Consider the following 16,317-nt stretch of genomic DNA (forward strand, 5'->3'; position numbering starts at 1 on the left):
AAGTCGGACACGACTGAACGACTGAACAACAACAACAACAACAATGTATGGCTGCCAATGGAACCGAGTCACTGTTGTTTATTGATGACCTGACTGCTGATCAAAGCAGCAGGATGAATTCTGAAGTGTACAGGGCTATACTTTCTGCTCAGATTCAGCCGAATGCTGCCAAACTGATAGGACTCATATCATATTCATATTCCAGCTGGATAATGACCCAAAACATACAGCAACAGCTACCCAAGAGTTTCTCTAGGCAAAGAAGTGGGATGTTCTTCAATGGCCAAGTCAGTCACCTGATCTCAACCCAACAGAGCATGCTTTTCACTTACTGAAGACAAGACTGAAGGCAGAAAGTCCCACAAACAAGCAGCAGCTGAAGGCAGCTGCAGTAAAGGCCTGGCAAAGTATCTCAAGGGAGGAAATTCAGCATTTGGTCATGTCCATGGGTTCCAGACTTCAGGCAGTCATTGACTGCAAAGGATTTTCATCCAGGTATTAAAGGCGACCCTTAAGTTTGAAATGATGTTGGTTTGTTCCATTACTTATGAGCCACCAATGATGGGTGTGTGTGTATGCCACTGGCTGTCCTTCCTGAATGGTTAGTGCCCCACTTTTGTCAAACCCCTTGAATTACAGCTGGAAGTCCTGACTTTGCTCCCATCTGGGTGTGTTTCCTTTCAACTTCATTGTGGTGGTGTACAGACGCCAACTGCCAAAACAGTTATCCTTGTTCCAATATTTTCTGGCCCTGACAGTAGACAGACAGACAGACAGACAGACACACACACACACACACACACACACATACACACATTTTGAGGAGGTGTTTACAATGTCAGCTTTATTTGCCCTGTGTGCTGAAGAGCTGGTCCTTTTTAGACTTTCACAAGGGACTAAGGTTTGGGCACATACCGTTTGGTGGTGTGTGTTTTCCCATTCCATGCAAGAAAGTTTGCTACAGCACTTTTGAATGCATCCACATCGACTAGTTAGAATAATTAGATAATTAGAATATCTGTTTATGATATTCTGGGCAAACCGTGTCTGCAGTCAGGGAAATGTTTTGTTCAGCGCCCAGCTGCAGCATGTGAAAAATAAGATGGCAGGCAGAATCAGTGGGGCAGGACCTATTTAATTGGCCCTTGCATTCTGTTCATAGCTTCTACCAATGGAGGCTGGTGGCTCCGATGTCAGTGGGGTGGTGAATCCACTCTGGGTTTCAGTCGGGGTGCTAAAGGAGCTATCCAAGGTGCTTCACACCTTTTAGAGTTCTGACTGAAACCCGGAGCAGATTCACAGCCCCACTGACATCAGGGCCACCAGACTCCACTGGTTTCTACTAAATAGAGAACAAAGGAAGTATAATTGTTATGACTGTATTTTCTTTGCCTTATTATTTAAAGCATTTTAACCCTGACCTTTAGCTGAAAAAAAGTTTTCAGAGTGGCTTACAAAGTGGCTTACGTGTTCAGAGTGGCTTAAATCTTACAAAGACTTAGTAACAAGACAGTCCCTGCCCTCAAGCGTACAATCTAAAAGGCACAACACCAAAGGAAAAGAGGTTGGAGGGTGGGTGGGGGGAGCAAATTCAGGCATAGGTTCCTAGGTTTTGAATGCATCCACATGGACAGGTGTGTGCAGTCCACATTCCCAGCCTGAATTTGTGGACTCTCCTTGGCCATGTGGCTATGGGGACTGCCTTGGTGAGCATCTGCATTTCAAAATTTACCACTGTCTTCTCTATGAACCTGCCCTAATACTTTGGTTTTCATAGCAAGCACTGCTTCATGTTCCCCCATCATCTGGGGTACAGTTGGTAAGCATGAGCTCCAGGGCCTTCTCAGTGGTGGCCCCCAGGCTGTAGAACTCCGGCTACTTAAAGTGGCCACTTATGAATTGGTCGATGAAAATGCATCACACAAAAAAGGTACAAACAAGGACACAAATTTGCATAAAATTTGCATATGCTGATTTATATTTATAGATGCCAGTTTAGAAATAATTACTATAATTCAAACAGAAATACATTATATTTCACTATACTGTAGAAGCTTGTGACGAGGTGACCTGTATTCATACCTGTTCAGCCTGCTGTCCAGGTGTGAAGTGTTGATGGGGAACAGTTCTTATGGTTCTTTATCTTTAAACTGGAATTAGATAGAACAGCCCTTCAAAGAGAGGACAGTTCTCTGCTAGCCCTTCAAACAGATGGCTGTCCTCCGTAAAAGAGGACAAATGGCCACCCTATGAGATCCAATTGACTTCCCCTCCATGTGCTTTTAAGCATCAGCTAAACGCCATACTGTTCAGACATGAATTCCAGTAGGGCTCTCTCTGATAATTTGGTATTTGTATGCCAATTTGTTAATGCCATTGCTGTTTGTTGTGGTGTTTCATCTTATTGTTTTTATGGCTTTGTGGCTATCTGATGTACCTTAAAAGGTTTATTTTTTAGGATTAGGGTTAGAAAGGCAGGATAAAATAAATCTTCAAACCTTTGAGGCAGGGTGGATTGACCCATGAGTCGATCAGAATAGACGTACACATAGCTGCCCCAGTCTATCATGGCAAGCATGTGAAGGCAAGCATGTACAGACACACACTGAATCTGAGCATCTCCCTTGTAGGAGAATTTTGGGGACACTGTAAAAATGCATAAGCCCTGGTTTTAGGCAGGTTCCTACTAATGTCATCCCTCAGGGGAAACCTTGGTCCCTAGTCTTCTGCCACCATCTTGAATTGAACAGCACAGTCACTTTATAAGTGCACGTTTTATTAAAAGTATAGATACAAATATCCCATTCACACAGAAAATACAAGAGAAGATTTGTCTGACAAAGTCTGGGCAAGCTGTGAATTGCTGGCAGTGGTGACCCTCCTCCAGAATATTAAATGGTAGGAATGACAACTTTTCAAAATCTTACATCCCCTTAAATATCCCATTCAAAGTATCTGACTTGGTAACGGTGTACCCTGAAATCTGATTGGCTTCCATACCTACAATATTCTACCCAGTTCCCATCTACCCATACCTCCTGCCTACTGCATTTGTTTGTTCCAAAATTTCAGTAGCCATTACTGCTCCCAGGAAGTCTTTAATGGCTGCTGTGCAGTTTTATAGCCTTAAGGTTGATTGTAGGGTTCTTCATATAGGATATACAAGGCAGATGCATGGAGCAGTCGGTGTGAAATAATTATGCATATGCTTATGGTATCTAAAGTTCATTCAACTAGCCCCCAGGGACCAAGAACAGCATACTTATACAGAGCTCTGACTTCCTACAAAACTCTTGACTGCTGTATACACGCACCTCCTTGACCGCAAAACCACTGTTTGCCCCCTTTGTACCTAATTTTCAGCTACCAAGTCAAGCAAATGTCTTGGCTATATATCTTCCTCAGTTCCTCTTCTTATGACTTTTCCATGGCCCTTGCCATCTTACGCTAACTCCAGCTTTTTGGTAGGCCTTTTGACCTACACAAATGATTGCATGCTAGCAATATGATTAGTATGTGATTAACAGAGAAAATATATGCAATTACGTTTGAATATATTTTTATAGTACCTCCATTCACCTTAGCCCTCTTTGCTGAAAACAGTCTTCCCATGGTCATTGGCCATGTTGGCTGAGGATGATGGGAGTTTTAGTCCAATACATCTAGAGGATGCCAGGTGCAGAAGTCTGTCTTAACAGAACACCGCAAGAGATAATTTTACATTGGTCTAGGTAGGGGACATCTGCTCTCTCCATAGGTTTTGAAATTGCATCTAGTAGGTCCTCTAAATTTAGAAACCCATCAAGCCCAACAGCACATATTTGCCAAGAACAATAGTTCAAGAAAAGCTCCAGAGCAGCTGCAGGCTTAGTAGATTGAGACTTAATTGGCCTATTTATTGCAGGTAATTATGCACATAATTATGTTTGGAGGAGCAACCCTTTTATGGCTGCTGTGCAGTTTTACAGTCCTTAAGGTTGATTGTACGGTTCTTCTTATAGGAAATGCAGGCAGATGCACGGAGAAGTCTGTGTGAAATAATTATGCATATGCTTATGGTATCTGATGCTCTTCCAGCTAGCCACCAGGGACCAAGAACAACGTACTTATATGTAATCCTATGGCCACTAGTCAGCGGCTAGACAGCCATAGGATAGGTCAGTTCCCAGGAACCGACCTTGGAGCCCGCACTCCGAGGTCAGTTCCCTAAGCGCCAACCTCCACCCCCTTCCGCACTGCCTTGTATGCAGCGCAGAACAGCTCCACACTCAGAAGAGGAGCATGGAGCTGCGAAAATGGGGCATTCCTGGGGGCATGCTGGGGCGGGGAAGGTGGACGTGCCGTTCCGACGCTTCTTATGCATCGTCCGGCATCCACACACACCCTACTCCAACTTCCCACAGCTAAGCAGTCGAAACCGGCTGTCTAGCTGCAAATGCAGGGGAGCTGAAGCACGGAGGGAACAGCCCCCTCAGCACTCCTCCTGCCCTGCATTGGATAGGCGGTTGCCTCTGAGTTCGGAGGCGGCCGCCTATCCCAATAGGATTGTGCCCTTAGTCTTTTAGCTCTGCTGCCTTAAATTTGTTACTGTATTTTAGATCTCTGCATTGCTGCTAGGTTTTATGCTGGCTGTACTTTTATGCTGTAGTTTCAAACTTTTCTATTTTATATTGTTTTTACGTTGTACTTGTGGTTTTAATTTTTGTGAACCGCCCAGAGAGCTTCCACTATTTGGCAGTGTAAAAATGTAATAAATCAATATGTAGCTTTGAAGCCCTGTTGCACTCACATTAATCCACCATGCAAGTGACAACTGCACAGGGCTTGTGTCTCTGCAAAATCACATTTTTGGATGGGCCATTTTGCGCATTCCTGTCAGCTGTCCACTTTTATTTGCCCTTTGGGGTCCCCCCCCATTTCTTTTCACTCTGCCACTGCAGCAAAACTTTCAGTTGGCAAGTATTACAAAAGCCATAAAATTCCATGTCTACCAATGTAATAACTCGTTCCACAAACGAGGCCAGCATTCACCCTTCAAGATAATTTCTTAGGGACAATTGAATTACATAGAAAGGTTGTATCTGGGTGTTCCTAAATTCTAGAAGAAGTACTCTTTGTGAAATGTAGCAGGTTGTACCGCATGCAGTGCAACCCTATTTATGTCTACTCAGCCCTATTTATGTCCACTCAGCCTACTCAGTTCATTGGGGCATACTCCCTGGTGCGTACAAGCCGTAGGCTGTGGGGGGCTGGTGGACAGATTTGAGTCAATGTGGTAGGGGACAGAGTGCTGGACCTGCAGCAGAGAGAGCTGGGTTAAAATCCCAGGGATGTGCAGAAGGCACATGGCACAGGCAGAGCTCAGTGGTAAAGCACATGCATTGCATGGAAAAGGTCCCAGGTTCTGTTACTGGCATCACCACCTAGGGTGCTGAAAGACTCCTCTCTGAAGCCCTAGAGAGCCACTGCCAGGCAGTATGTAGACAATACAGAGCTGGATGGACCAAAGGTCTGACATAGTGTACATTCTTTGCTGAAGCAAAGCAAGTCTGGGTCTGATAAGTGCCTGGATGGGAAAGCACCTGGGAATCCCATATATGCAGCCACAGGTTCCAGAAACGGAAGAAAGGCAGAACACAAATGGACTTTTAAAAAGCCCACACAGGCATCAAGTGCATTGTTCCACCTTGCGTGAGTCACTCTCTGTCAGCGTACTTCACAGATCGTTGCGAGGATAAAAATGAGGTACCCTATCCTAAACATCTACTAGTCTTGAAGGCTATGTCTTGATGGCTATTTAAGAGAGCCAGTGTGATGTAGCAGCTAGAATGTTTGGTTGGGAGTCAGGAGGACTGGGTTCTAGTCCCCACTCAGCTATCGAAGCTCACTGGGCGACTTTGGGCCAGTCACAGACTCTCAGCCCAACACACCTCACAGGGCTGTTGTTGTGAGGATAAAATGGAGGATTATGTATGCCAGCTTGGGTTCCTTGAGGAAAAAAGGCAGGATATAAATGTAATAAGTAAATAAATGTGCTACCTCCAGTACCAGAGGCAGTGAGCCTATGTACACCAGTTGCTGGGGAACATGGGCAGCAGGTGCTGTTGTGCTCATGTCCTGCTTGTGGGTTCCCGTTGACAGCTGGTTGGCCACGGTGTGAACAGAATGCTGGACTAGATGGACCCTTGGTCTGATCCAGCACTGCTCTACTTATGTTCTTATGTCCTGCAGAAAGGGTGGGATGCTGCTCTAACAAAAAATATAGCAAGTATAGGATAGAAAGGGGTGGAGACACGGATTGGTCCCAGCCAGCTTCCTTATTTATTCTATAATAAAGAAAAAGGAGCTTTGGTGACCTGAACTAGATGGCAGGTTTTTGTTTTAAGTGAAATACCTCCAAGAGAGATTTCTTTCTTAAACAGGAAGGCAAAAAGGTTAAGGGGTCCCCAACCTTTTTGGGTCGGGGGCACATTTGGAATTTTGAGAGACTGCCATGGGCACTCACAAAACGGCTGCCATGGGGTGCGGCTTGCCCATTCATAAAATGGCCACTACGGTGGACATGTCTGGTCGCAAAACACTAGAAGCCACACTGGCGAGACTAAAAGGAAAGTAACTTGCCCAAGAACCTAAATGCAAAGCAGAGGTGGGGACTGAGCTCTGAAACGCGAAACCACTCTTTTGACCCCAAAGAAAGATGACACAGGAGGGCAGCACTCTGTTTTGCAGCATGCCAACCTCCCAGTTAAAAACAAAAATTTAAAAACCTTAAGAAAATTGAAATCCGAAGAGGCAAGTAGCATCGGTGGGCACCATGCTGGGGAGTCCAGGGCCGGCTCATGCCATGTGGCAAATGCTGAAGAATAGCTATGCTTGCTCAGTTAGAAGAGCCCATAGGTGTGAATGGAAACACCCACATGGTGATTTCCCCTATATGAAGGCAGAAATCCGCACAAAACAGTCCCCAAGCAAACAAGGTCTCTTAGGAACGGACCAGCCATAAACAGTTGTATGCTGTAGCTAATCTCTTGCAAAGCAGCAAAAATATTACCCAGCTCATCCAAAGGAAGTATTTCCAGATAGATTTGACATGCAGGTTAAAACTGGATGGAACCACCGTGTTTAAAAACAACTAAAAGCCCCCAATAGTTCCAATTTACTTTCATTGCTAAAAACAATTGCCTGCAATTAATTTTTTCAGCAACTTCAAAGCCTGGCTGGTGCTTCTCTTGAGTTGTTTCAAGTACACACTTGAATGAAAACAACAGAGAGAGAATACAAATTTTATTTTCAAAATCCTGCCCAAAAAATGTTATTTACTTCTTCCTTCTACACAAAACTTTCCTTGGGCACATAATTTACACAATCAAAACAGAAATAAAATTGGCCAGGTCAAAGTATCAATGTTAGGCTACAATCTTCAAGTCATTCATTCCAAAACAATGTCAATTTGCTTTTTGACGGCATAAGATTGAAAATAATTGGAGGGGGGGGGTCAGTTAACAAAACTAGGGAAGAAGAGAATAAAGTGAATCCTTAAAAAAAATTGCCAACCCAACTTAACCACATCTGGAAATGCCAAGATACCTCAATATACATTTGCACTGCTTTTGTCTATGAAAAGAAGTACTCATACCTGAAAAATTAGGGGTGGGGGAGAAGAGTTAGGAGGGTAGGATTTAGAGAACTTGCTGCCCCACCCCCCCAGCTACAAGAGTGTGGTCAGTGCTGTGTACACGAGTGACCAAAGCTAGAAATGTTTTGAAGCAAACACAGGTCTGAGAGCTCTAATCACTGTCAAAAAGCTGCAAAATGATAGCAGGAGGGTATAATTTGCAGTCGAGAAATAGCCAAGGTGCGCTTAACTCCTTCCCCCATTCCACACTCCTCCCCTGCAACCCCCTCCCTCCCGCCACCTTTCCCTGCAATGTTGCTGGGGTGAGAGGCAGGGAAGAATGGCCAGAAGAGAGGGATGCAGGGAGGAAAACTGTAAGTGCAAATGGTGTCCTGCCCCTGTCATTTTGCAGCTGGTAGGAAGCAATCAGGGTTTCCAGCCATGTGTTCACCGTAATTAGTTTAGGGCCGTAGACACTTTAGGAGCACAATTCACTGGACCACTGTGACCGAGCCTCACTGCAGTATTGCATTTTTGCTGCACAGCTTCCTGTTTGTTTCAGTAGGGCTTCTGCAAGGGAATATAAGTGGATTGTAGTTTAAGGGCTCTGCTTGGGATCAGCACACAAGATAGATTTCAACGCTGGGATGTGGCTTCCTTAACAGAATGTTTTTCCCCAGCTATATGAAAGCTCTTGCTGCCGTATAGCTGGTGTGGTGGCGACACAATAGCTGCTGGTTACTCACTTTCTAATACAACCCAAGCAGCCCTTCAACATTCTTCCAGAGCAGCTGCCCAGAGTGCAGTTACAATCCAATCTCCATCTTTGATCAACCACACCAAGTCCACTTTGACAAACAAGGGTGAACACTCGAGAGTGTCCAATATTCATGCTGCCCAACCACACTGATTCAAGTGAATATGCGACAGTCCAAGTAAATTACATTGAACTTGAAGCACCTAGAAAAATAATGCTGGCATTCTACTATTTATCCTTCCTTTTTTTTTTTGCAAGGTCAGGAGGTGATAACCAAAGCCAACTCTTGCTTGACAGTAACAGTCTGCGTGTACTTGGCTGGTTGGTCAATTTAAAGTAGTTCTATTGATCAACACAGGCCTGTTGTTCCTGTACATTCACCTGAATTCTAGCCTCAGGATGCCCGTTCGGGAGCAATCCAGGAGGGCAATCCAGAAATGGAAACACCTTATGCAACTGGAAGGCGTCTGTTTATCGTAATTTAGATGAGGTCACCAAAATGTGACATTTAGTTTGTCAGTTAAAAAAGAGACAATGTTTGAAGCTCACACACATGCTTACAGTCTCCATAAAAGTCCCCTTTGTATGGGGCCATGGTATAATGTTTATAAATGGAACAAGAATGTAAGAAGGTTTTGATCAATGGATTATCCTACCATGAGAGCAGCACTGATTGGTCAGGAGAGACCCAACCCATGATTTTCTCTGCACTTGTGGCTGCTTAATTCACTCCCCAGCCATGTGGGATGACATTATTACCTGGTTCGCATGACACAGCTGGCTCATCATGGGCTATTTAACCCATGATTAACCACAGCACATGCTGGGCATGCGTGGCCACCATTAGGAATATGCAACCGCCAAATCAGGGCAACTTGGGATTGTGCCGTGTCATACAAACTTAGCTATCATGGGTTATGCAAGGTTAAATAACCCTCAATTACTAGCAAGCTTATGAGAGGGTTATTTAACCCTCAAATAACCCACCATGCTGGATTTGCATGGCACTGCGCAATCCCCGACTACAGGTTGCATATTTAAAATGGTGGCCGCACCAGCCATGGCTCATCATAGGTTAAATAACCCACGATGAGCCAGCCATGTTATGCAGACTGGCCCTATCTGTATGTTTGCATCTAATGACAGCCCATGAATTAAATAAACAGGTATGAGCAGAAAAGCCTCTTCCCCTTTTACTCCCCAACCGAGATCAGCTCTTTTGTAGGTTGTGGACTGTGATGTCTGAATCTAGACTGCTGGGTTGTTCAGGGGCTAAACAACCCAATGGTTAATCCAACAACAAACCATGGGTTAACTGCTGGGTCATTTAGTCTATAACCAACCCAGCAGTCCAGGTTCGGACATCACACTCCACAACCTATGACGAAGCTGACCTGGGGTAAAAGCGGAAGCAGCACTTGGGCGGGAAGCAGCTCGCTCTCTCCCACTCATGCGCAAGCACCCATGGCTTATTTAAGTGATGGATTGCCATTATGTGAGAACCAGGTCTATGGGAGGAAGCAGCGCCCATTCAGGTGAGTGTGGCTGTGGAGGCGGCCAATGACACTTTTGAACAAGATTTGACTAAAGCATAAAGCAGGGGTGGGCAACTTCTGGAGGTCTGAGGGCCATTTGCACACACCCCAAACCACCCCCTTGTGGGCCACACTCCATGGGGCAAAATCGGCAGTTTGCCACTGAACTCTGGCAGCAAACCCATTCAGTGTGGTAAAGAGGCTAAATTTGGTTTCTTCTGAAGCTACATGTGACCCTTTTAGAGCTCCACAGTGCTAACGCCACCATTAAAAAAAAATGGCTACTGTCACATTTGGCAGGATGGTGCGGGCCGCACACTGCCCACCTCTTACTTAAAGAGTCAGAGGTTTCCACAACTTAAAGTGTGTATTCCCTGCAACAGGCTCACAAGCTGTATAAGAGCAGGCTAAAACCAGCAGGGTAGTTAAAGGACGAGGTACAGCAAAAGAGCCCGTATGTCTCACAATTTTAAAAAGTGGTTAAAAAACAGCAAGAAGAAAATTTGGAGCAGGCAGGGCATAGGGGCTGTGGCTGCCTCCAGTCTCGAGTGAAAGATTCACACCATTTGCTGCTGCTCAATTTGGATAATCAAATGCAATCGTCTCTTTGCGATGGCAGTGTTTAGGTCCCAGAGAAACTCCAGCAGAAACCCCTTTAGCAGGTGCTCCATCGGCACAAACTGCAAGACCTGCTGCGGTGAGTCCGAGTCGAGCAGCGTCCTCATGAGCTTAGTCAGCTGCTGCAGGTATTGGAGAACCGGGTCTGGAAGACCTTGGTAGCCGACACACAGCAGCACAGCGCTGGTTCCTAGAGGCCGAGATGAGGTGGGGCAAGCAAAAGAGATGCGCTGGAAACAGCTGTGCAGTACGAAGACTAAGCCAGCCATGAAGCGTGTAAAACAGGAAAGAACAGGCAGAACCAAAGCATCTCCCTTCTGAAGCTGAGCAAACACACACAAGAGACACTCCAGAAGCTGCAGTTGATATTTCGGCTCTCCGTCATGAAGTAAAGAACAGGAGAAATTCGAGAGAGGTGCCGACTCCAGGAGTTTAACTTCCAAGCCAGATCGGCTTTCAGCATCACAAAGGGATGAGAAGCCTACCACCAAACATTTTCTTTGGCCAACACAACCTTCGCTTGGAACCTGTTTATGAAACTCCATAAAGTCCAACAACTCAGACAGTACCAAGGATTCCGTAAGAACACAGCAAGAAGGGCACCCTTGCTGCGTCAGTCTCATGAGGGCACCAACACTCGCCCCGCCAACACTCGCCCGGCCAATGAAAGATTTCTCAAGGGCCTCATTGAGGCTCTTCAGGGCCTCGCCATCACAGAAGGGAGAACATTTAACCCCTGGCAACCTCCGTCCCTCCAAGATGTACCACAAGTGACAGTCCAGGTGACACAACGCCCCTTCTAAAACACAGCTCTTCCCAACATTACCAAGAGAATGTTCTTCAGCCCACTCGTTAAGACAGCCCTTTGCCACTTTGTTGTCCCACGACAGGGACTCCAACATCTTTCTTTCATTGTAAGTGCAAAAATATTTGTTCCTCTGTCCACACCATTTGGAGTTCATGCTGCAGCCAGCATGGGGCCTCTTCACCAGCCAATTAGTCCGGGAAATAGGTTTCATCTGGAACCTCTGCAAAAAGAACTCCACAGCACAATCCCGTACAGTGTTTAGCCTGGCCTGCTCCCCCTCACCCATGCGCTCAAAGAGTCGGAGGTTCTCAGAAATGGTCTCTATCTGGTGCCTGTGAAAGAACGAGCAGCATTCTTCGTGGACTTTAAGGAAAGATTCCGGAATTAAGTGCTGGGGGAAAAGGGCTCTCTCGACCATTTCTGTCCCAAAGTTCTGCATCATCTTGGACAAGAGCAAGTGAATGGCCTCCCTGCCCAAATACCGAAGGCAAACTACATAAACCTCAGAGTTTCCAGCTTTACTAGTTGCCGGCTTGAAAACATGAACCTCCTCAAAACAACAGTTCAGCAGAAATAGCAAGTTCACGGAACAATGTTCAAACAGAGTAAACATCTTCAGAACAAAGGAGCCGCCGAGACTAAGTGTCATTAAAGCAGTGACGGTTTCACAATAATGTAAAGAGGAAACGAGTGCTTCCTGTTCCCCTGGATTTCCCTGGCAATCAAAGCTCCCATCAGAGGTGACCAGGTGAACGGTGGCCATGTTGCTTATGAAGTGCTGCAGCCCCGTGAGATGTTTCAGGGTCATGACATCCCCAGTATTTTCAGGACCGAAATACCACCAGGGCAAAGTGTTTGCAATAAGCCGGTCATCCATAATCATCGTCACAGTGTCGTTAGCTTCGTGATACGGGTTCAAGGTATTGGCTACCCAATTCCAATCACAAGGGATACGGTGAGACTTGAGGTAGTGATTGAGGCTGGCTATAAAAGCGCCAGGAGCTTCACAGAGATGAATGGAGTTGAGTTCTCCATTTTGAAGCGCGTCACTTGGGAGCAGTGGAAAGCTGCCCAGGATCTCATGGAATTTGCACCAAGCCTGGGTACACAACTCAGCATTGACGGATTTCTTGAGATGAGCGATGACTTTCCCCGCTTTGTTGGTGAAGGACGTGTGCCGATGCCACTCGTCCAATTTCTTGTCACTCAGCCTGTTCTTGACTTCATTCATGGAATCCTTCAGAGCGACGAGGGAACTGAATTCTTTGTGGTCGCAGGCAAAAGCCTGGTTGGAATCTGGCAGCTGCCATTCATTGTGGGGTGGTTTGTTATAAAAGAATTTCTTCTCAAACAGCCTCTCAGTTTCAGCAATGATATCAGGGCCAAACTGGTCAAGGTTTGCAGTTTGCTCAACATACATTGCCTTCTTTTGTTTGTTCATTCTCCGACTGAGACAAGCCCTGGAGAAAAGGAAAGAGGAGAAAACCAAATGATCCAAGGATCTGATGAGTCTCGTCTTAGAATCACCTCACAGTGAGGAGCAGAAAGTAGGCACAGAAAGCTCCCCAACTAGTTGCCGGCTTGAAAACCCTGCTGTTTGGTCTTACAAGGTAAGGTTATAAATAGGAAACATGGGACAGGTGTTGCTGGCACACTCCTTCGATTTAAAGCAACAGGAAACTAAGCAACGGAAAAATTCACGACGGAAGCAGAAGATGCTCACCCTCAGATGGGGAGAATTTAACATAGACCAGGTGCGGGCAACCTGTGGCCTTCCAGATGTTTTGGCCTACAGCTCACATCATCTCTCATTATTGGCTCTGCCAGCTAGGGCTGTTGGGAGTTGTAGGCCAACACTTTTATTTATTTGTTTGTTTTGTACCCCACCTTTCTACCAAGAAAATGGCGCTCAAACCAGCTGGAAGGCCACAAATTGCCCACAGAGGCTCAGCTTAAGCAATCCCCACGTAACAGAACAATTATGATTTCACAAAACTATCAACAATTGCCATCTTGTTTTGAAAAAAAAAGAAAAAAGAACATTACTGGGAGGAAAGTGGGGAAGGGAATTAAGTAGCTGAATGTGATTGTATGCCTGTTCCTTCCTTATTTCTTTTTCCTTGTGTATTTCAGCTACTAGATTGCAAGGTAGGAACTATGCTGTTCTCTAAATTTATGTACAGCACCTAGAAAACTTTAGGTGCTTTATGTAATAATAATAATAAAGTATCACAACCAACATCCACAGTGCACAATCCAGCGAAAAGCAAGCATTTTGGAGCCCCACAGATTTTGGTGAAAGAGGTTTAAGTATGCACTTTTCTATTCAGATAATGGGATTTCTAATTGCTTAATTTGTTTGGATTGTACCCATGGTGTTTTAACAGAGCAGTAGAAGCAAACCATCCCCACCCCAGAAAGCAAGAGAGCAGGGTAAGAAAGGATGATGGCAGAGGGAGTTTCAGTATACTATTAAAGACTAAAAAAAATTTAAAATATATCAGCAGAAGGAAGTTTATTTACAGAAGTTCTGTTCCTGAACTGGAGCAGGAGACACTCTATGTAGCTCAATGCAACATTCGAAATCCAGTTATAGGTTATTGATCTTACATTTCTCTAGCTCCCAACACACTAAATAGGTCCTAAAATGGCAGATGTTTCCATCCATTTACCAACGGATTTATTACATGCTTGGGCAGCAAGCTGATACTTACCTGGGAGTAACTCCCATTAAACTCAGTGGGGCTTACTTCTAAGTAAACATGTATAAAAATGCAGTGTGGTAGTACAATCTTATATGTCTACTGAGGAGCAAGACCATTTGAGTGTAATGGACAAGCTCCCAGGTAAGTGTGCAATGGTTTGCAGACTAAGGGCGCAATCCCATGTGGAGAGGCGGCCGCCTCCAAACTCAGAGATGACCACCTATCCAATGCATGGCAGGAGGAGCGCGGAGAGGATCGCCTCCTCCGTGCTCCAGCCGCCCTGCATTCGTGGCTAGATGGCCAATTTCAGCTACCTAGCCGTGGGATGTCAGAGCGCAGGGTGGGGAGGCTAGATGATGCGTAGGAAGGGGAGGCCACACGACGCACTCCCTGCCCCTGCGACTGCCCCCTTTTGCCCTGCTCTGTGCTGCTCTTACAAGCCCAGAGCCGATCCGCACCGCCTATGAGACAGCAGGGGAGGGGGCAGGGAGGCAGTTCCTGGAAACCGACCAATCTTATAGCAGTCTAGCCACTGACTAGCAGCCATAGGATCGCACCCTAAGTAGACTTCCAGGTTTAGATACTAATGGACTCACCTATCAGAAGCAATGCCGTGATTCTTTTCACAACCCTTTTGCACATGCTGTAGGTAGGTCCCAATCGCACCTGTTATGGCAAGGAATCCAGGGTTTCTGCAGGAGACATAGTCATTAATGTTTCAGTTTACAACGCACTGTTCACCTAAGGCAGTGGATTTTGAACTCGGCCCTAGAACTAGTTCCTTGGAAGTTTATTAATATTATTAATTAAATTTATGCATTGCTTCCCACCACAAAAAACAGTCTTGAAGCGACTTTTACACACACACACAAACACACACACACTATACAAAATCCATGATTGATATAACATGAAGAACTTACTTAACATTTACTAATTAAACCCTTTTTAACTTGCCTTTCAATTAAAATGTTCCAAGGCAGCTAACAAGATATATTAAATACAAATACAAAGACCATATTAAAAGATGCTAAGTTATAAAAGACCTTTATTGAAAACGGACGAGTAGCAACATTAATGTAAACAACAGAAACATGATAAACAGTAATCAGGGCGACCCAAAATGGACGAGCCACTTTGGCTTGGGGTCTAAATACCAATAAGGAAAGAGCAAGATTAAGTTCCCTAGGCAGTGTTACAGCTTTGGTGCCACCACAGAGAAGACCTTGTTCTGGGTTGTCAGCAGCCATACTTCAAATACCGGGGACACAAAGTAGATCCTCAAAGGAAGACATTCTTCTTGCAAAATATTAGCTAAGCCTGCAAAGCTTAACTTTAAAACCTCCTCCTACAGCAACACACAGCCTCAGATAGAACACTGAGCATGTTCTAGGCCACATTTTAAGTCGAGGCGTAGCAAAACACCCAACCAGTTCCCTCAAGAGAACCGAGTATGCGCCCTGGAGCATTCCCCCATCACCAGAACCCTCCACAATGCACAGGGTTTCCACAGCAGATATTTAGGGATCCCTCATCAACCAATGTCAGTAGAAAGCTTAAAACCTCCTGATATGAGGAGTCCTGTTAATGCTGTCAACCCTTCCACCATGCTCCTCCATCACATACTCAAGACCACACCCCTTGCATAACACCCCTTGCCTGGCGTTCTCCAGGTGTGTTGGACTGCAACTCCTAGCATCCCCTAGCCAGCCATCTTCAAACAGGATGCTGGGAGTTGTGGTCCAACGTATGTGGGGGACACCAGGTTGGGGAAGTCTGGTCTACACCCACCCAAACACACAGATCCCGGGTCCTGTGCAGTCATTGAGCAAGCACTCGAACCCCCGCGTCACCCATGAGCACGCATTCAACGGAGAGAGAAGCAAATACTAACTGGGAGAAAAGTTATTCGTATAAAATAGCCTTGAAAAGTAGTCACCCCTAGGCTGAAACCAGGTCCCACCGCTGCGCATGCGTGTTTCGAAGCTTTCAGCTCCTCCTTATGGGTGGGGTTGCGAGATCGCCTCCCCGCTTTTGCCGCACATGCGCACTTCCGTATTCTCAGCTCCTCCCTTCTGGGTGGAGCTGGAACACTTTTCCCGCCTCTCTTTTATTGCGCATGCGTCGTTCCAGGCTTCCCTCTCCCTTCTTCGGATCCCTGGTTAGAAGTGTCCTTGTGAAGCCGAGACATTAAAAAAAAAAAAAAAAAAAAAACCCAGCCGCGCATGCGCAGAATAGTTCCCAGTCGCGAGAGCCCGCCCGGTTTCCCGCCGCGGTGC

The 16,317-nt window shown here is 45.7% G+C and overlaps 1 protein-coding gene across 2 annotated transcripts; it reads right to left on the minus strand.

The window, feature by feature from the left end:
* Positions 1 to 8,584: 8,584 nt before the first annotated feature.
* Positions 8,585 to 16,115, minus strand: CMTR2 (cap methyltransferase 2). 2 transcript variants are annotated; one of them, XM_084842575.1, is made up of 3 exons: positions 15,933 to 16,115; positions 14,635 to 14,730; positions 8,585 to 12,793 (listed from the first exon to the last, which is right to left on the minus strand). In XM_084842575.1, the coding sequence occupies exon 3, from the start codon at positions 12,772 to 12,774 to the stop codon at positions 10,465 to 10,467; it is 2,310 nt and encodes a 769-aa protein (XP_084698701.1). In that variant the 5' UTR covers positions 12,775 to 12,793; positions 14,635 to 14,730; positions 15,933 to 16,115; the 3' UTR covers positions 8,585 to 10,464. The 2 variants fall into 2 exon arrangements, with proteins under 2 accessions (XP_084698701.1, XP_084698702.1); XM_084842576.1 differs by having other exon boundaries at positions 15,978 to 16,062.
* Positions 16,116 to 16,317: the final 202 nt, after the last annotated feature.

Source organism: Heloderma suspectum, chromosome 3 (assembly GCF_057233095.1).
Source record: "Heloderma suspectum isolate Gila_16-S chromosome 3, 16-S_ref, whole genome shotgun sequence".
NCBI classification, from domain to species: domain Eukaryota; kingdom Metazoa; phylum Chordata; class Lepidosauria; order Squamata; family Helodermatidae; genus Heloderma; species Heloderma suspectum.

Coding starts and splice junctions, on each gene's coding strand:
- CMTR2 (XM_084842575.1), bottom strand. CDS start 12,774: ATGAACAAACAAAAGAAGGCAATGTATGTTGAGCAAACTGCAAACCTT.